The 21,869-nt window shown below is 37.7% G+C and overlaps 1 protein-coding gene across 14 annotated transcripts in view; it reads right to left on the minus strand.

The window, feature by feature from the left end:
- ASPH (aspartate beta-hydroxylase) overlaps positions 1 to 21,869 on the minus strand; it is a 113,389-nt gene that overhangs the window by 10,048 nt on the left and 81,472 nt on the right. For 12 of the 14 annotated variants that reach the window (XM_038128845.1, XM_038128860.1, XM_038128853.1 and 9 more), the window contains 6 exons: positions 16,615 to 16,713; positions 15,841 to 15,930; positions 12,270 to 12,407; positions 5,774 to 5,909; positions 4,802 to 4,893; positions 166 to 299 (listed from right to left, as the gene is read on the minus strand). In XM_038128845.1, coding sequence (XP_037984773.1) covers positions 166 to 299; positions 4,802 to 4,893; positions 5,774 to 5,909; positions 12,270 to 12,407; positions 15,841 to 15,930; positions 16,615 to 16,713 — 689 coding nt within the window. Of the gene's footprint in view, positions 1 to 165; positions 300 to 330; positions 1,484 to 1,561; positions 1,596 to 2,530; positions 2,565 to 4,801; positions 4,894 to 5,773; positions 5,910 to 12,269; positions 12,408 to 15,840; positions 15,931 to 16,614; positions 16,714 to 21,869 lie in introns of those variants that run through there. The other 2 variants (XM_038128852.1, XM_038128857.1) reach the window with 2 other exon arrangements.

Genomic DNA, 21,869 nt, shown 5'->3' on the forward strand with positions numbered 1-21,869 from the left:
CTGGTCATCAAAACACCCCCTTTTGTTCTTTTTTTACATACATGCAGTCCCATCCCTTCTTCAACCTTGAGAAAAGCAGGGAAAAAAACAAGCAAAAAAACAACCAAGAAAGCAAGCAACCCCTTCCCCCAAAACAGTTAAAAAACCCCAGTATGGCAACCATACCTGTTCTCTTGGGCACACCGTATTCTGCAGCCTTCCTTAGGGATCACCAAGCCCAAATGCATCCTCAGCCGACAATTGGTGGGCCCTGTGTGGGGCCAGACATGAGTTCCTGGGTGCATGATAGAGTATTTGATCTGCAAGAAGAGAAAGACGCATTTTTTAACCCATTCAATTTCACAACCATGCTCCAGGGAGTCAGGACTTCATTTAGTCTCCTCCTCAGTGATGGGTGAAAAGTGTAATGCCATCTTTTGCTTGAGTTTCAACAGCAATTCCCTCTCAAATCCTGAAGGCATTTAATACTACAAAACATATGTCTTGTGGTGTGTGTGTGAAACCAGGGGTGTGTTTGTGTGTGAAAGTACACAATTTTAATTTTACTTAAAATAACCAGTATTCACATTTCAGGCTGAAAATAATTATCTTACCTGTCTACAGTCAGAAAAAATACCTTCTTTCCTATGGAAAGATTTAAAAGGATGGACAACAGGAGACACAAGGCTTGTGTTCATCAGACTGGCCAGCCCTTCTCAGATGACATGTCTGTGGAGGTCACTGTCAGCCTTGGCTGTAGCAACCCTGAGAAGGTGGAGCTCAAGATCATGAGAGGATGGAGAAAGTAAAAAAGCAGAATAACTACCCACAGTTCAGGAGAGCAGATCTGGTCTCACTCAGGGATCTGCTGGGAAAAATCCCATGAGAGAAGAGGGGTCTAGGACAGCTGCTTGATTTTTAAGTAGCCCCTTGTCCAAGCTCAATAATTCCTATGTGCAAGAAGCAAGGCAACCCAGAAAAAATGAAACACAAAAAGGAAGCATACAGGAGGTGGAAGCAGGGTCAGGTCACCCAGGAAGACTCTAGAGACACTCTCTGCAAGGGCAGGACTGAGGTTGGGAAAGTCAAAGCTCTCCTGGTGCTGAATCTGGAGATAGAACTGAAGGGTAACAGCAGAGATTCCTACAAATATCTCAGCAATAAAAGGAAGTCTAGGGAAAACATGCCCAGCTACTAAACATGACAGAATATCTAATGACAAAGGACATGGAAAAGGCTGAGGTACTACATGTCTTCTTTGCCTCAATCTTTGCTGGTCTGACTGACTTTCAGGAGTGACAGGCACCTGAGACCAGTGAAACAGACTGGAGCACTGATGATTGATCTTCTGTGGATCAGGTTAGGGAATATTTAAACAAACTCAACAACCTGGTTCATGGGTTCTGATGGGATCCATCCATGAGGCCTGAGGGAAATGGATGATGTGAATCCATACATAATCCATGCAGTCTTTGAAAGATCCCTGCCACCAGCAGAGGGTCCCCTGGTAGAAAGGAAGCATTCCTGTCTTCAAGAAGGACAAGTAGAACGGTCTGAGAAGCTACTGTCTAGTCAGCCTCACCTCAACCCTTGGAAAGACGATGGAGCAAGAAATCCTGGAAACAATTTTCAAACACATGAAGGAAAGGAATGTACCTTGGTGTAGCCTGTATGGATTTATGAAGGGAATTCTGTACTTAACCAGCTTTCTGTGGTGAGGTTTCTAGCTTGGTGGATATTGTTTATCTCAATGTTAAGCCTTTGAACAGTCTGCCATAAACATCCTAACCAACAAAGTGAGGAAATAGAATCTAGATAAGTTCCCAGTGAAGAGGATTGAAACCTGGCATTTAAGCTAGGCTCAACAAGTTATGATGAGAGGCACAAAGTCCAGCTGCAGGCCACTCATCAGAGGCGCATCCCAGGGCTCAGTACTGGGTCCAGCATTGTTTGACTCAGAAGATGAGACAGAGTGCAGCCCCCTCAGCAAGTTTGTAGATGATGTAATTGAATAGGAATGGCCAATACACTACTTTTTTAACCTCCTGCTTTTCAAAAAGACCTTGGCAGGATGGAGAAAGGAAGAAACACAAATCTTAAAATATCTGACAAAAAGCAGCATAAAATTCTGCACTAGGGAGGCATGCACCAATACAGGCTGATGGACAACTGCCTGGAAAGCAACCTTCTAGAAAGAGACTGTGGGGTCCTCACAGCAGGGCCCTCAAAAGGTCCTCACAGTGCCCAAATTAAACATGAGCCAGCATCGCAGCAAAGCCACCAACAGCTTCCAGGGCTGCATTATGGAGAGCTCTGGCAGCCTGTTGAAGGAGGTTATCCTTCCCCTAAGAGTTCAGGAGATATCTTAAATGTTGGACCCAGTTCTGTCCAACTCTGAGAGAGACATGGACAAACTGGGGCAGGTGAAGGGGTATAAAGGGGATTAAGGGATGGGAGAATCTGACATACAAGGGGAAGCTGAGCTAGTTGGGACTGTTCAGCCTGGAGAACATAAGGTTCAAGGAAGGATCTTAGCAATGCATTTAAATACCTGATGAGAGGAGTGAAGAAGGCAGAGGCAGACTCTTCTCAATGGCATCCAGGGAAAGGCAAAGAGGCAATGGACACAGATTGAAACACAGGAAATGCCATTTAAACATAAAGAAACATATTTTTTACTGTACACAGGCACCGGCTGCCCAGAGAGGCAATAGAGTCTCTATCCTCAGAGGCATTCAAAACCTGGCTGGGCACAGCAACTTGCTCTAATTCATCATACTTTAAGCAAGGGTAATCTCCACATTTCCCTTCTCACCTCGACCTTTTTGATTCATTCTACAACAACTCAGGGTACAGGAAGCATGAATAATGCATGACAGTGATGAGAAGCACCTTTTCAACCGAGAAATCTGCACATTTGGCTGGGACAGAGTAGTTTTGATAAATCTTACAGATTAAGATGTTGCATGCTCTTCAACTGTTAACAAAACCAGCAGAAGACAGTGTGTGCCTCTTGTCTGAGGTTATTTTTGTGCCTCCAAGCCGAGGTTTCAGCTTCCTAGCAGTTTTTTATGACAGTAAGTGAAGAGCTCCAGTGGCTGTGGTGAACACAGATCCTCCCACCCAACTCTGCTATACTGTGATGTGTTAGACCCCAACACAATGCAAACAACTGGTGATGCAGGATGCTTACTAATATCTGAGCTAAACAATTTCTGCAATGCTAATATGCCAGCACTGAAGATTGATTGCTGTCATGTACATTACCTGTTCATGCAGATCAGTCTGGATATGTCTGTGAATTATATCTGCCTGCTGAGCTCAAGTGCTATAGGTAAATTGTTCTAAACTACCAATGAGTTGTACTATGGCTGCGATGTAAGAAATGTCCAGAATTAAAACTAGTTGTAATACTTCTAGTTTACTGCTATTTTTAAGAAGAATGTTACAATTTTGATCACTTCCTATTGTTCTATACAATGTCTCAGCAGCACTGAGCAGGTAGTTGATTATTTTACATTTCATTTATCTTTGTCACTACATGAGGTGACCAAAGCACCCAAATAGTCTATCCACCACAGAATTCCTTATTTCCTGATTGTATTTGGTCCCATTGCTTATTATTTTACATTTATATGTTCAAAACATGTCACTACAGCTACAGCTGTAAATATACAACATGTCTGCAAACCATATCATGGTGATAACATGTAGGACACCAAGAAATTATGAACAAAACAGTAGCTCTCAAACAGAATCTGCTCTCAGAAACAGATCCACTTTGGCTCTAGATATGACTGAGAGCAGTTTTCTTATAGCCACTTTGAGTGTGATGACTTCTCATCAGTTATATTCACTACAACCAGCCTTTGCAACCAATCCATGGAACAACAGCTTTGTTCATTCCCACAGCAGTAACCACCCAGTGCAGTTCTGCACATAAAAAGCAAGGGACTGGTCAAAAAGATGAACACATACACTCAAGGTTCTGAATTAGGGCTACATTAGCACTGTGCTTTTCAACTTTTGCATCCTTAATTTTGCCATGTGAAGGATATTCTCACGTTGTCATTGTAGACAAAATATAATAACTTGGAAAAAAATGAAAACTTACATCCTACCCAATCAATGCATGTGCATTGACCTATACAGGTCTACTGCATGATTAAATAAGGTTAACTGATAGCTGAGTAGTCATTGTAGGCACTTGAAACAAATTTTGTTGGTGCCCATGCTCATGGATGTAAAATTTCTTTCCTTCACCTTCGGGAAAGAAGCATGTGGCAGCACTATCTGGCTTCCACAAGGTGATTCTCCTTCTGTCTAATGAAGCCAGGCTGGGGGAGACAGGTGAAGTTTACCACAGTGAGAATCTGGCTCACTAAATTAGTCATGTAAAGTTAGGTTCAGATCAGAAAATAAAGCTCAGGCTAGAAAGGACCTAATCCAATCTCCTGCTCAAGGCAGAGTTAGGCTATGAGTCAGATCAGGTCACTTCAGGCTGAGGTTTAGTAAGGCATTACTTGTTGGTTGATGCATTGGTTGATCCAGTAGGCAAATAACTACTTACCTACCATGAGCTCCCAGGAAACACAAGGTAAAATGAGTCAACTAAAGAGCCCATAGAAAGGCTTCAGCTAACATATTTCACCTGGTATTTGCTGACAGTTAAAATAGGGTGTATTTTTATTGTTTGTCATGTGCCTGAGGCATCATTAAATATACCAAAATCGTGCATTCCTCTATACGTGTCACACTATTCCTCAAAATCACCTGCTCCCAACATTATGAATTTGCAAAAATGAAGAAGTTTGCCAGGTACCTGCCCTCTTCTGCAGCCAGTAGCTTCTGGGAATCTTTCCAGTAAAGCACATGTTTTTGGAACGCTTTTACAAGCATTCTCATTTTTTCTTCCTAGTGAAAAGAATGGATAGAACATTGGTAAGAGCAATGAATGAACATTTCCATTTTCGGCTTTGCAGAAGAGCAACAAAGCTGCCAAAGATCTGAACTGAGAGACAGGTAAATATTACTGTTCTCATTTTATAGACTGTGCAATCTAAGTACCTCCATGTTGTAATATCATAGCAGCCTACCCAGTTTACTTTTACATTATTTGTGAACACCAAGCTTTCTACCATTTAAAAAAGTGTTATTTTAAATGTACAATCACTAATGTGAAAGCATAGGAAAAGAAAATATTTTAAATGCCCCCCCCCCCCAGAATCATAAAATTTCAACATTGGATTATATTTTGATTTTATAAATTGCTTTTAATATTTTATTTTACAGTACTCTTTCATATGTGGAATTTTATAAGAATTTAAGGTCATTCCAAGAATTGGGCCTCTCAGTGCACAGCTCAGGGGCAGGGCAGCAGGCTTATTGAAGTCATACTCTTTTGCTCATACCATTTCTGAATGACAGAGCTCCCCTAGCTGGCAACACAGAACTGAGGATGTGCCTTCTCCCAGCTCCCCATCTTCCCTCAGGCTGATCTGTACTATGCATTACCAGGTAAAGAGTTGGCAGCCTTGCCAGAAGAGGAGTATGCTCATTGAACAGTTACCATACTCCAGGGACCCTTAGAGGTACTTGGGGACAGCATGGTTTAGAATGAAGAACTCCTGTTCATTGTCACAGGGGTCCCGAACACTGTTTTATCAGTTTCCTCCCTCTGTACATACTGATTACAAAAACAGTTTTAGAAAAAGCTGTGTTGATACTCCTTATTACACTATATTAATCTGAGATCATGAAATGGAGGTAAGAGAAGAAATACAGAATGTTTTACCTTGTTGCCATAAGGTAAACTGGCTCCAGTCTCCTTTTTCCCGTAGGTTCTCATCTTCAGGCAGGAAGAGGTTTCGTTTTTTATCCATCACAGCAAGACCCTCATCCCGAATGAGCTTCCAGTTTTTCTCTAAGGACTATTGTGAGAGCCATGTTACTGCACTGAGAAATTACTCTGTTTGGCTTTAGTACCATTTTTATTTTTTTCCTACCATTATTGGCTTTTTTATATATTTAAAAGCAATAAAAGAAAGTGTTTGTCGTTATTATCAAGTTGCTTTAAATTCTACTCCCTTCTGACATGTTAAGGCAGGAATAATAACTTTCACACCACTCTACAGATTCCATTACATTGGGATAGTAAGATTTCAACAATAGCTAGCCTCTTTGCAGACCAGGTATCACTTTGACTTGCTTTTTGATGAGCCTAAGGGCTCTTTAAGTGATCATTTTGTATTGCAAGCTAAATGTATTGATCTTCCTAAATGCTGTGCATGCGACCTGGAATCATTCCTGCAACTGGAGAACCACTTACATAACCTGGAACTCCAGATGGCAGAATATTACAGGCCAAAGAGATCAAATTTAAACACACCACTTGAGTTGAAGTTTATGATTAAAACTTTAAAAAAGGCTTGCTGAGATTCACTTGCATATGTTGATGCTATTGTAAAAGTCATATACAACTTGAAATGCTAGGTGATCATTTATGGACAAAACGAATGTGTGAGCTGCCTTACACTTCATACATACAAACTCAAAAAATAACAGAATTAAAATTTCTGTTCTCTTCTGCCTTAGGACATTATATTTGGAGAAATCAGATAGCTTAGAAAACCTTTTATTCTACCAATAATAAGTCATTTTAATGTTATAGCAATATAAATGGAAAACCCACAGTATAACACAGTATAACAATGGATCTGGATAAAATAACTTCAATTTCCCAGCACCTTACTTTTCTCACTAAATCTTATTTTGGGTGAACAGTTTTCATTTTTCCCTTGTGCTCTTGAACAATGCATTTCTGTAAGACATTTTCAATCCATTTCACACTGAAATGAACTATGGTATGTTCCCACACTACCTCCTTATATGATGAGTAAAAGGTGATATAGGTGCTAGGTGATATAAGTGCCCCCTTTTAGTCTTAAAACTTCATATGTTTATTAGCCATCCTCATGTAAATTAAACAGTTGCATTTTCCACTTGACTTTTTTTTTTACTTAAAGGAAAAGTTGATCTGACAAAATTGGTTTGTATGGCTAGATCACAAAAGGCTCTACAAAGCAAACTTTGGCTAGAACACGTTGTCTATAATACAGCTACTTTCTCCCACTAGACCAATTTTAGCTAGGCTAAAATGTATGAAAATATGGATTTCACTTCTGTTATTACAGTAATCTCTATTATAACAAACTGGTTTTTTTCTACACCTATCAAAAAATGGGGAAGAACACTTATTTTTCCTAGTGTATTCACATTATTCTCCCTCATTGATGGTTTCTATAACACTCCTTTAACAGCTAGCATTAAGTAAAAATGCAGAGGGTTGTTTTGGGTTTTTTTTTTCCTTTAGAATGTCTTTGGAAAATTGACTTTTCCAAAAAATGTAGGGTACAAAAAAAGATTGAAAATTTCCACCTAATCAGAGATGTATATGAGAACAGCGATGCTACTTATTCAGCACTACCCTATCTACAAAAGGAAATGCCAGCTTGAGTACCTGCTTTTGAACTGGCCAGAGAAGAGAAATAAGAAAATAACCTACACTTACACCAGCCTCAACTTCAAGTGACATAAGCAGCAAAACTGGAAAACTTTAAAAGATATTCCAAGTTCTTCTGTGCTTCCTCAAACTCCTCCTACTTCCTCAGCTGGAAAAGGGTAAGAGGGAGCATTCATCCATGCAGACAAGATGACACATGAAGAGCACTGGTGGTCCATGGCATAGTAGGCAACAGCTGCTCTGCCACCTCTACTCTCTCTCAAGTGCCACAGGTTGAAGGTTAACCTATAAAGGTGAGTGTTTGTTCTTGTGTTTAAAGCTCCCTCCCTAACATGTTAGATACAAATTTATTTGAATACATCTCATAGATTTTGAGCTAAATCCTCAATGGTTTTAGACATAAATTGCTCAGATATCAGTAGGGTTTTTGTCCCAAAAACACAGACCCCCATCTGTAAAACACACTGACAGTGCTTTATAATGACTAACAGACAACTCCTAGGGAGAAATAAAGTAGGGAGTTCAAACACCACCCAGCCTTGGTCTCCCTGGTACTACAGACTCTCAGGGATACCTTGAAGAGTAAGAACACAAAAATCCATTCAAGCATGTCTAAGTCCAGGACCTGGACTTACAGATCCTGATCTAAGAGTTGGTATCTGCAGGAAAAAAGTTAAATGTACTTATGGCTCCATGATATGCAAGGATTCAAGCTCCAGGTTAGAGAAAAAAATTAATATTATATTTGGTGCAGTATCCTGATTACAACTGAAAAATCAGGAGGCAACAAGCACTGGGAGCATATGTACTTGTTTGCTAGCAGCTGATTCCCATAAACCTCTCCATATGGCTTTTTAAATACAGTTTCTAATAACAATTGAAGTTTACAGTTGCTGTACATCTGGCAATAATGTAGGTTTTATTTAAATAGGGATTGTTTAATATTGGAGGGTTTTATGTGAGACTATTACATTGAAAGTATCCGTATTCTGTGCTGTCAAACCCTTTCAAAGTGTGGTTATAAATGACACAGGAAGAGATTAAGAGGTGGCTACCCCTCATGTGAGGCATAACTACTGACCACACATCCATTTTAATTCGCTGAACTATAAAATAAAATCGTGGTGAAGAGTTTAATGTACTTGACTTTATTATTGAGAATAGGGAAGCATTCACAATCAGTTACCACCACTGGGTACCGCTGATAACCTCCAAGCAAGGGGCAGTGTTTTAAACTGTTCAAAAGAGATTCCTTGCACCCATCCAATCACTCACAGAGCTTAAATATCAGTACTTGTATGCATCATCTTTGCTCTTTTCAACACAAGTCTCCCCTTAAAGCATCCAACCACACTTTAAATACACATTTCAATTTAATTTCTCCCTTGACTATGAATGTTTAGCTATTATTACCTAAACCATTAAGGCCCAGCTGCCAACCTATGGAAAACTATAAAGATATGTGCTGTGGCCAATACTTTCATTGTCTTTCTGCACTTTTTTTGATGCACTTGAAAATTCATATAATAAAATCTAAGCCATCAGAGAAAAGCAAGATCTACTTTAATCAATCAGTAAATTGTAGCAAATGATTGGCAAAGCATCGCCTGGGTCCTTTCCAAATGTCAAAGGACACGACATGCAGAAAGGACAAAGTTAATTAAGTCATTGCCTACATATTAATTTCAGACCAGTGGAAAGTCTCTGGGATCCAACACCATTGTATCTTTTTTATTATTTTTTAAATGAGCACCAGAATAGAATAATGCCATAAATGAGGTTCTACAGAAGGTACTGGAGAAAGATACAATGACTCAGTAAGACTGGCTGAGGAAAGCTAATCATCCTGAGGGAAAGGGATGGGTTTTCAAAGATGAAAGTAAGGTTTCCTTTCAACTGAGGTCAAAAGAGGAAGGCAGTTTCTTGAATTCCCAGATCCAAAGGCCTAAAATGCCTGTAAATCAGAAATATTAGCAGAACATCTCTACATAAATCACTCACCACACACCCTTCCTAATATAAAGGTTTATATTTTCTTCTCCCTGAGAAATCAGGTGCCTCTCCCTATTCTTTCAAGGAAAAACATTAAGCCTCAGTGAGCTCCAGAGAGCTTAAAAATTACACTACTCTTCAGCACAGTTCCACCAATTAAGATCTACAATGTCCTGATAAGTGTTATTGAGGTTCTCAGTCTTCCCTGCCTCCTCCCACCCAAAAAAACTAAGGCCAAAACCCTCTTCCTTAAGACATCCAGACAAGCAGGTAATATTAAAAGAGATAAAGTATGAGATTGTCTTTTTTTAACCTTACCCATCAGGAAGTTAAGCATCAGGACCCATTTTTTAAGTACAGCAGTAGGACAGTTAACACCAGAAAAAGAGACATGCCATGCTTAGACAGTTATTTAGCATTGTAAAGATGAATCATCCTGTGGAAATACCCCTTTTTTTCACTTGCAAACTGGCATGGACAGTATGTCTCAGTCTGTATGATAACAGCTAGTTAAGCTGAATGTCCCTCAGAAGGAATTCATTCAACTGAGAATACTGAAAAAAGACAATTTTCTCTTTAGGCTTTCTGTGGAAGAAGCAAAATTCACATCTCCATCTCTAGGCCCAAGAAACTAGATGACCCTTTATAAGAAAATTAAACCAGGTCTGTGCTAAGAGATGTCACTGACCACAGCTGTGCTGATTAATGGAATGAACCAAAGAGAGTTCAGCTTTACTACTGCCCCAGCCCCAAATAAATGCTCAGTTAGCATTATTAAGATACCAAGTTATTGAATATAGTTCATTCCCATTTAACAAGCAGTGAAACTCAGAGAGAGGGTCAGGGCCTCCAGTGCTGTGCACAGTATAAATCAGTATGTACAGGATATATCCATACTGAATTCTACCACAGTGATTTGGAAGCATTTCCCAGAAAGACAGAAGAGGAAGGTAATGAAATGAAGCAGTAGGAAATAACTTGATTAGTTTTTGCTCTGTGAGAAGGGCAAATACTTTTTTTGTAACTAAACCATGTACAGAAGTTGGAGTACCTAAGAAATTAGAGAACTAATGTCATCAATAGCTTTTTGCTGCTTCCTGAAGAATATTACTTCTAGTCTTGCTTGCAGCATTGAATGTAATTAGAATTGAACATGCTTTCTTTCAAAACTTCAAGTATTTTCTTGAGTTACAAAAAAACCCAACAAGACAAATATTTGTCCTGATGCATATAATTACATTTTGGCTTTATACCTTAAACAGTGAGTGTTGTCTTAACAATCTTACTGCTCTCAAATTATGATACCTGTACAAGTAATTTACCAGTCACAATTTAATCTAGATTCACTGACATATTGCAAATAAAACAGCTAAAACATGTACCATTAAATGATTGGAATGAAAAGGTATTATTGAATTCCAGAGAGGAAATTGTACTGTGGAGGTCAGGGGTGAATTTTTATCCTTGCTGGTTTTCTGAGCAGCCCTTCTAGGAGCCACTCAAGATGCTGATCCAAACCAAGGCCTCCATATATGGCCTGATTCATCTGAAAAAAAACCCTTCAAGGTGAAGCTCTGGCCATTTTATAACATCAACAGAATTCTTTCACCCTTCAAAGCTGACTCATGGGTGAGTCAGCCAAGGGTGAATGGATCATAACCTTCTGTGACATACGAATTTGAAAGGTTTACATGTAAGGAACTATAACACAACACTGCATGTAGCCCTAGAACACCAATTAAATAATATGTATATTTCCTTTTTGTTTGACAGAAACATATTAAGAAGTTCCCAGTTTCTCCATATCTTTTATAGCAAGAAGCATCCATTCCCACACATACCTCAGGAATTAGTTCAATATGAGCACATTTCATATGCTAGTCCATAAAGCTCACTGTTTTTTGGTGTGGCTGAGATCACATTGGAGAATCACACTTAAATCTATATTTCCAGCCTTATTTTTGTTGCCATCAAAGCCATAAACAAAGACCAATCTTCCTTTTTAAAATACTTTTTTTTAAAATAACCATTTAAATAACCATCTTTATATTTAATTATATGCTATATAACTAAATATAAAGAAACAACCCCTCTGAAGGAATTTGTTCCCTAAAAATATACTTTTAAAATAATTTATCATAATGGTGTCTGTAAACCACACACCAATAATTGAAACATTCAGGAAAAAGGCTCTTCCTGATTTTTTTAGGAATTATTATTAGGATTGTAGAAAATTAATAAAAAACAATGCAATTTTTGAAATAAAAGCTATTGTTATGAACAATAACCACACTACTTGCTTTGCATTAAATAAATAAAAAATCTTTTAAAGAATTTAAATTCTGCATTATTATCTTTTATTAGATCCATCACTGGGAATCTACACTTGTTTCTCTCATGCAATTAAAAGCTTCTAAATTCACTAAATATTACACAAGGGCTCAAAAGCACAGCCTTTCCTGACTAATTAAAAATTCACAGTGGGTATTCCAGACATTACCAAATTGCGCTGTCATTTTCCACTTGAGATGTTACATTTGTCGACCATGCAAATTTTGTATTTATTAATAATTTCAGCCATCCTGTTCCCATTCTCAAATTTGAAAATGTCTAAGCTTATTTTATAGTATCTTACTTAAGTCTGGCACTCAGTCTGACAGCGCTGTCTGGAATTCACAGTCAGTAGTTCTGACCTTATTGATTAGCATTTTCTCTGCTTAATAACTGAAATTATAGCTGTAATTTTAATAAAAACTAAAGTATAATGAAGCCTTACCTTCACCAGTTCTGTATACCCAGTTTCCCTTGCTGTCCACCAAGGCTGAGCTTTCAGTCCCTTGACATTGTAGAGGGAGCGCTGCCAAACTGATGCAAAGTGACCTCTTTGGTATCCAAGTTCATACCACTTGTATGCCTAAAACATTGCAGTTGTAAACAACCAAATTCATATCAGCCAAGCTCCTACAGGAAAAAAGTTACACTTCCTGGCAAGGTAGCAGACTGTCTCTTCAGATGTTGGGGTTATTCTTTCAATAAAATGTACTAATGAATATTTAAGGAAAAAAAAACACAAAAAAACCCAAGTAACAAAATAGATCAGTTGGCCAAGACTGTCCAGTGCAACATTAACAGAACAAGATAATCTTCTCACAACCATTCACGTCAAATATGGGCTGGTAATTCATGCTCTTGGACTTGGAACATCCAATTGTTTCTCATCTTATTCAATTTCATTTTCTCTGTTTCAATCCTCTACCTAGAAGTGAAAGATGACTGTCTTCTGCTGCCACTGGAGATGCTGTGATGATGAAAACAATGATGACTTAAAGTGTTAATTATCTAATACGTAAATACACTTGAGTTTCTTCAAATATTTTTTGCCACACCAAAATGGATCACATGACAGAAACCTACTGATGTTAATACTAGACCTTTTCTTGTCTTTACTCTCCCTTTACACAACTTGTTTTACCCCTGCATAGCAGCAAAGAAAGAAAATGAGATTTTTTGAAAAAAAAAAGATCCAGCATTTGTAGTACTGTGAGAAACCACATGCAGAGAAAGTTATACAGAGCTGCCTCCTTCTTGCCCAGCATTGCTGTTACAGCTGCAATATTTCAGACAACTTAATTTTAAAAAATCTTCCAAAAAACAAAAACGTAAACAATATGCCCCCCCCCAAAAAAAAAAAAAACACAAAAAAACCCCCAAACACCAAAAAAACCCACCACAAACTAAAAAAAAACAACCCAGGACAGCTAAGTAGGGAAATATGAGAACAATAATTCTAGAGCAGAGCGACTGAAGCAGGCAGCAATTCCTGCCTTGAACAGAAACTGGCCAAAGTCCTCGTTGAGAGTCTGTAAACATTCTTCAAGTTTCTGAAAAATGTGCTACTCTGATCTTTACAAGTCTCCCAAAGTATGGAGTAAAGTCTGCAATACATTGTTGCCCTACAGTATATATCTGAAGTACATAAAAGTAGTGTGGATGAACAGAATAACAGCGGATCATATATAAACTGTCATCTTTTTCTCCCTAGAGAAGCTCAGGAAAATTGTGCATGGGTCAAAAAAATAATAAGGTAATACACAAAGGTAATACACAGTGTATCTTCAAATGTTGATGTTATCTTGGTTTACTGTCTAAAATGGAAGCATTAGGATTTATAACATTTGTTCCCCAAAGTTGAAATACCAGTGAGATATCAATAGATGGTTCATGCTGACTGCCTGCACTCAATTGCAATATCTGGAGTTAGCCCAAATGACAAGGGGAATGAATTATTTGTTTCAGTCCCTGAGCAATGAGTATGAATGTTGCTGCTCTTTAAGATACATCAGCTATAATTACAATGTATAACACAATTACTTTTTATTTATTAGAAGAATTGTGCTATGGAAATTGCCTTTACCAGGATGGAATGGGGTTATGCTGCCTCACTCATCCTTTCCATTCCCAAGACTCAGTGAAACATTTCTTTTCTCAGGCAGGTCTTGGCAGGGGAGCATGGACAGCTACAACAGTGTAGCTCCCTTTTCCAGGACAAAAATTGTTTGAGATGCACCCAATTTATTTATTCTGTGTGAAGACTGCTTTGCTGGGTAACAACTTCCATGGTTTTAATTTCTCTTTTCTTAAGCCAATATGTCATTTTATCAAATTAGAGTTGGAGAGGGCATACTCAATACTGTTCCCCTCACATTTCCCAAGGCCACATTCATAATTCCTAATTTAGCTCTAATAGATGAATATCTCCCTTCAACAAACCTTCAGTGATAGCAATTTCACATCTAACTTAAATATTGATCTGTTTCCTTGATTAAATCTTGAAATTCAGCAAGTCTAGCAAGGTCAGTGAGGAAAATTTAGCTGAACAATGGATTTTCTACTGATAAATTTAGAAGTCTCCTCTATTCCAAGAAGTTCATTTGTCATTAATTAAAATTTTCTACAGCAGATTTGGCCATTAACTCCATAAACATTAACACATAATTATCCTGGGGTTAGAGATGTTGTACATTAATTACATCTGTGTGGTATCTTTCATCAAACATGGCAATGGGATGTTCCAGGCTCAGCAACTCAACCCAGAATGTCCCATGGAAATGTACAGGGATTTGAGAAGAGAGTCAGATGGAGTGTGAAAGCAGACTCTGTGTGTGCATGTATTTCTAAGTAAAATGAAGTAAACTAATTCTCACTTAAAAATGAACAATTTAAATAAATCTCACTGGAAGAGTATTGAGGGAAGGCAATCTAGCTTGAAATTCAGATATTACATTCTAGATCTACTGTATATATAAAGTATTGTAATAAAAGTTCCATGAATTATTAAAAAAAAGGTAAACTGATGAACTAGACTTGAGAAAGATCACATTCAGTGGCTTCATCAGCCCACTTGTCTACAGTTCATACCGGAGAACCACCTACTGACTGGGCCACAGCACTAAAGGGGTCAGCATTTTTTACAGTTTTTTAGATATTAATATTGCACACATTACTAAGTAAGTAATTTAAAAGCAGTGATTTTCATGGCTATTTCTACTCAGATTTGTAATGCTTATTTGCTTCATATTTCCCACCTAGGAATTGAATTTTTTTTGCTGTTGTTTTTAAATTCATGCCCATAATATAAAGTACATGACTAATCAGAGTCTTCAAAAAAGGTTCCATGACCATAGTGGAAAGTCATACATTCAAATTTCACTTTAACATATAATTTGATTTCAAATAAACACAAGAGACACTCTTATGGCTTCCAGTATCATATGTTTGTTTTTGTTGGCCACTCAACAGATACATAGTACAAATTTCTGTTTTCCTGATTGATTTGCTAATTTAGTTATTGAAGAAATTTCATAACTCAGCCCACACAGTCAGTCCTCTCATAATCCTCTTTTATCTCATACTCATTGGTGCTTTTTCCTTGGAAAGAAAGGAAGATTTACAAAACAGTGTTATACAAGAACTTTATACAGTAATATACATGTAACTGATTCTTTTAACTCTCATTAAAATCTGTGTTTTGAGTGATATAAGCAGAACACAGTTTCTAGAAACATTTAAAATTTTTGTAAATTTTTAGTCCCTTGTTTCAAGCTGCCCTATGCCAGCTTAAACATTTTCAGTTAAATCTAAAGCAAGGGATGCTAAGAGATTGTATTGCAATGCCTACAATGGATTTTTTGCTGTTGATCATCTTGGCTTCTACACACACATGCTGGATTGTTGTTGCAATCAAACTACTCTTGTTTTCAACATTAAGCCCATCATTAAATGCTTTTCTGGATTCTGCAGCCACTCAGAGATTTAGATTTTAAAGCAAGAACATGTTAAACATGTACCTCTTTGTTTCCCATTCTCTGTAAGGCGTCACCCAGATGAAAATAAAAACGTCCATCATCTGTGCCAGGGTCACCAGACTCCAGTCCTTCCTAAAAATTACATAAATAAATAAATAAATAAATAGAAATGAAAGGCGTAAGTAAACTTCAATAGGACTTCTAAAAGAATTCATTTGATTGCTGTAAATAATCTGTCAACCCTCTGCAAGAGACAGGCTATGAAATTAAAAATGTAAGCACCATGGGAACCTGGAACTTAAGCTGAATGAATACAATATGTCAGTAGAAAGTCATTGAGAAATGTTACCAGTTTTCCAAATCCCACAGCCTCTCCCCTCAGTCCCTCCAAGACAGAGGCATATCTAGAGATGGTTACTTGCCCCTGACCCTATAAACATATACAGAAGCATTTTATACAGCTGGATCAAGGTTTTATTTTGTAGTATTTCTTCCCAGACACTCAGAAGTACACATAAGGCTTCTCTGGATCTTTCAAGACCCTTAGGTTTGCAGCATATTACCAACCTCAAAAAATTTGAGGCTCAGAGCTCTGTATTTTGGGTTAACCATTAATAAAACAAATACTTGATATTTAAGAATTGATGATTTTCAATGTACAAGCTTGTTCCAGTTCATAAGCAGTGATACACCAGTATAACTCTAACAAATAGCTTAAGCAGTGATTTGTAATTAGGACACTTCTAGTCTGACACATTTTACACATTCCAATTCTACTGTTTGCAGGTAAAACATTTACTGTGGGTGAAAAAGTACCTGTAGATAAGGTATGCTCTCTGCTATCTTGTTTTCTGCCTTAAGGATGAAGCCATAATGTACTTTGGCAAAACCATCATTTGGAGCCAGACTTAGAACCTGTTTGAGAGAAAAAGAATTAAATACACCCGTATGAATCTATGCAAATTAACAAACCTGTGTACATAATACTATTTAGTAATGCAATTGTATTGTCTTCCATTACTGATTCTCAGGTAAACACATGGCTTGTCTGTGCTTTCTTTTCCTCATTCACTTTTGTGCTTTCTCCAGACAAACCAAACTTTGAAGTCTCAGAAGTAAAATTATTTCAACAGAAATTGCTTTATTTTTCACTTGTGCGTCTTTTTCTACACTTCTCTCTTGAGTTATAAACAGAATATATGAGTTATATACAGAATTAAACCCTCTATTAACTCTTAAGTTACTTATTCCAGGTTGGACTAATCAGAAGGAAAGCAGCTACTCTTGAAAAAATCTGCAGGAGAAACATACCTGAAATAGTTTTAAATTAGATTGCCAATGGTAGCAAACTAGTTTTTGCCAAGTTTTTTGTGTGAAGCATAGTGACTGCAATTCAGAAAGAAGCTGTAACGTAATGCTGGCATCGTGGGATGGGGATGCGCAAAGCCTGGAACACCAAGGGCACTCAGTGGTGAACTGGAGCACTCTCTGGAACAGTGTGCACTTTTCTGGCCATGAGAAAGAAGGTAATAAAAAGTCTACTGCAGTAGTGACTCAATGTGCTTTCACCCTAGAAGCTGATGGATAAATTATTCTTGTGTAGTTGTGTGCTGCACTCTTTGACCAAGACCAAACATACTAAATTCAGCTAAAAGATTTTGTACCCCCAACAAGATTCTGATCATATCTGAGTTTTTGTAAACTGGCTTAATTTTGCAGAGAAGGGAAACTCATGGGCAAATGTCCAGAGATGGATATTTCATGGGGACTGTGGAACAGAAGGATTTGTGAGTACAGGGACAGCTGTAGGAAAGGATCAATGTACGGGGCAGTGTTTCAGGGGAAGGAAGTGTGAAGCTGCCAACCTGAATTCTGAAACCTGCACCCCCAACAACAGTCAGATAATTTAAATGCATTTGTCTTTCTCAGCCAAGGGCAAAAATTAGAGAGAATGTCTTGATCTACTTTTCAGCTCTGCATTTTTATGATGTACATATTCAATACAATTTGTAGCTCTATGCAATATCAATTACATGGTTAAGTTAATCTGTTTTTACATCTCTTCTTTCCTTAAAATAAGGGAGACAGTCTTATCAGGATAGACCCTCAGCATGTGAGGATCATCACAGGAGCCTGGCAGGCAGTGGAACTACAGAGGGTGATATCCACTGAATGTCTAGACAGCTACTAAATGCAAAACAACAGACAGATGAGCAATTTCTCTTGCCTAAATCCATTTTTGAAGCTACTAAACTTATGCTGTGGATAAAATGCTTGCATACATTATAGTTATTTCCCTCTGCCTTTTCCAGTCACTGTCTGACATCACTTTTCAATCAAAATAATTACAAGCAAAATCATAAGAAGTTTTCTGGACCAATTTCTTTTCTCAAATCTTAAACACACCAACTACATCCAAACAAAACCAAAAATCACAGCCATGAAGGTACAAAATGTTATGAGTTAAAAATAGCAACATTTTACTTCTTTTCACAGAAAATACTTATTATGAAGGAACAAACAATTTGAGAGTCTATTGGAAGTCCATAGTATGAGACATTATTAGGAAAAAGTACCTCAGTAAGGATGAGCTTGATCCCTAGTACAAGACTACACTACCACCTTCTGCATCTTATGCCTTTTGACTACAGGATTCTGTGTATAATTATTTTGATCCAAGAATCTGTACCTGCAGGGTCAAATGAAATGACTGACAGAAATATTTATTAGCCACATAATTTCGTTACAGTTTCTTTACCTATAGGATAAAGCTATCTGATTAATTAAGACAGAATAGAATTTTCTGTATTACGGTTCATTTAAACTATGCCGAGTTGCATTAAGGAATGATCTACATTCAGAGCCCCTAAAGAGAAGCAAAGAGATACAATCAGCAGAAATTACACTGGAAGTATTTAATGTAAATTGTATTACTCTGTTGCTGTTGCTGCGTGCAATATTAATTATGTTTAGAAATAAGTTTTACTAAACTGCTCATAGCCCATTAAATATTAATCATGAATATAGAAATTAACCTCTGGGGCTATCAGAGACTAATTAGCCATGGCTGAGTACTGTGTTAATGTGGATATCTGGTTTTGGTACCTGAGATAGCTCAATCAGAGCTGGCTTATGCCTGTCTCTATAATGCTGCTCTGAACCATGCACACGTGCCTCAGCATGGAGGCAGAAAAAGAGCTATTAGCTGAGTAACCAGTCTTACGAAGTTCTCTTTCTCTGTGTTTTTTTATATTCTGTGGATGTTTGAACCAAAAATAGTTCTAATTCTACCAGGACTACTTTTAAAGTTATGCTCTCTTTGAAAATAGAAATAGCACTGAATTCTACTAGGATTACCTTTAAAATTATGTTTCCATGTCCTTAAGTGCAATATTCAAAAGAAAATGATTCAATATTAGAAGCAAAACTGAAATCCTCTCCAGCTGGACACCATTTTCCATCTGTGGTTCAGCAAAAAATTCTGGCAAACACAAACTAGAAAAGTGCATTTTGGGCAAGTTATACTATACCACACTACAGTTGGAAGCAAAAACCTCTCTTGGTCTGAAGTTCAGTGTTTATACACATTGGTTCTGTAGCTAAAAGAAGAAACATATATTAAAGACTTTTAAAATAAGCTGCTAAGATGTAACAAATTTGGAAAAAAAATTAAGAATTGGCTGGCAAATCAGTAAAATGGCTATTAAATGCAAAGCATAGCAGAAAGTTTTCATCTTCTAGGATTCCCTGGGCTTCTATTCAATTCCTTGGAGATGATGCAAGCTTGGGTTAGTCTGGTCTGAAATGGCATGTACTCTGATCCCATGTAGGGAACAGTGTCTGTGCAGGGTTCATCTGGTTGCATGTGCTCAGTGCATGTTTAACACAGATCAGTAACATTGACTGGAGACTGAAATGCTACTGCAGGAAGTAAAGATTTTGCCCTTGAATCTAGCAGCTTCCCAGGAAATGGGAAATTTGGAGTGTAGTTCCTCTGCAGAGAAGAGTGTTTAACTACTTGGGAATTTTCCTGAGCAGCAGAAACAAGTACCACATACACAGGAATTTAGACAACCATGAATAAGGCTAGAGGGAAATCAACAAAAAGCTGAGACTTTAGGTTGAATGAGGGGTATGCTCTCCTGAGGATGTGTACTGAAGTCTAAGATTCCTGTCCTTTCTGCATTAAAGAACACTTGAATAAAATGTATGAACATCCTTACACTGGGAAACAGAACACAGAATTCATAAATATTGGAGGTATCTACTTTGCAGCAATGAGTTCATGCTCTTGTCTGTGCTCTCTTAACATTTTTGCATCAAAAGTTACACAAGTGAGAAGGACTCAGTTGCACTTCAGCAGTTTCTCAGTTTTTCAAAAATCATGGGAAGAGCAAGATGTCTCTTTGAGGCCCTCAGAACCACTATTCAGTCTGCCCCTTTCTCTACCATGCAGAGAACATGAGTACCTATGGTAGGAGCTCAAAACCAAGCACTTTCTAAATATGCCTTGCAACAGCCGAGCAAAGCACTCCAGAGCAGGCCATGTAGCCCCTAAGCAATCTGCCCAAAATCATGCAAGAAGCCTTCAGTAGGAACCAAGAAGCAAAGCAGGTACACGTGAGATTCTCTCAGTTTCTTTGGGTATTCTTTCTTAAAATTCCTAATGTAAATTTATCCTGAATTACAACCAAAAAATTACATTATAGCATTGGAAGTCAGCCTGAATTATACCTAAAATACAGACAAACCCACCATGATTTAAAAAAAAAACTAATCCAAATCTTTAAAAAAAAATTATTTGTTCTCCTTTTACAATGACAGAACATCACTATGCTCTATTCTATTTCAGTGTTAGTGAACAGCAAAACGGAATAATTACAGTAGATAAAGAAGAATGGAAAACAATATGTTAAAAGCACACCAGTTGCATATTTGTTTTTAATCAGATCCCTATGTATTTCTTCTGAAGTATATAAAACTCAGTATCAAAGTAATTATATAGCAAATTCATGACCTTCCTCCATGTATAAATATCCCTGTGATTATTGAGAAATTCTAACAATTATGTTGTTTGCAACAAAACACTGAATAATTGCATGAGAAAATCTTGCCCAAAAGGAGTATGTTTTGTTTTCTCAAATTCCTTGCAGCTTGAGTAGCAGGTTTGTTTAATAAATTCTATCTTTAAAAGCCAGTATTTCCAATCCTCTGAGAAACTCTGACAGCAAGCCAAAAATTATTGGACAGAAATGTTTTATGGAAGGACCTAAAAAGTAGCCAAAGTAGCAAAGCAAACATTATTCTGGCAACATCTGAGACTACCAGAGGAGCTTGAGGAAAAAAAATGTTATTCGTAGTGTTTGGCTTCTGCTTCCATGTGGCTGAACATCCTCCTTCTCTTTAAGAGGCTATCAGAGATGAGAATCTCTTCAGCCTCCCAGATGTGGGGGATGGAAAATTGAGCCTTTATTCTCAGGAGGTGGCACTAATCCTGCTGATCCCTTTCCAGCCTCCATAACCAGACAATCAGCAAGCCTGTCCTACACAAGCACCATGAGTGTGCCAACATCAACAGGACCATTCTTGGTCAGGTGTGATGATTTGTGCTCTACCAATGAGGTCAGAGTCCACATCTGCCAGACAGTTTCCAGATGTTAACAGGGTTTCTAGAACACAGGAGCAGAGTGGCCTTTCCTGGCAGTGAAGTTTCCCCAGCCAGATAACCACAGTATAAGACAGACATATAAATCCAGTGAATTGTCCACATGACAAACATCATGAAAGAAAAACAGATTTTAAGCTGCTCATAAAAAGATGAAAAAAACTAAGGTAAAATAGCTTTGTCAGAACTGATCTACTTGATTACATGGTTAGAAATGCTCTTCTGTAAAGAAACTGGCTTGCTTCTGCTTTCCCTATCTTGAAGATTGGTTATCATTTTTTATAGTATGCATTACGTATTACGTGTTACATACAACACATCTAGATATGTTGTCAATAAAATCCAAACCTGACTACCGGAAAGTAGATTTCTTATTATTAGGCATATGGAAACCTGCATTCCTCTG

Source organism: Motacilla alba, chromosome 2 (genome assembly GCF_015832195.1).
Source record: "Motacilla alba alba isolate MOTALB_02 chromosome 2, Motacilla_alba_V1.0_pri, whole genome shotgun sequence".
Classification (NCBI taxonomy): domain Eukaryota; kingdom Metazoa; phylum Chordata; class Aves; order Passeriformes; family Motacillidae; genus Motacilla; species Motacilla alba.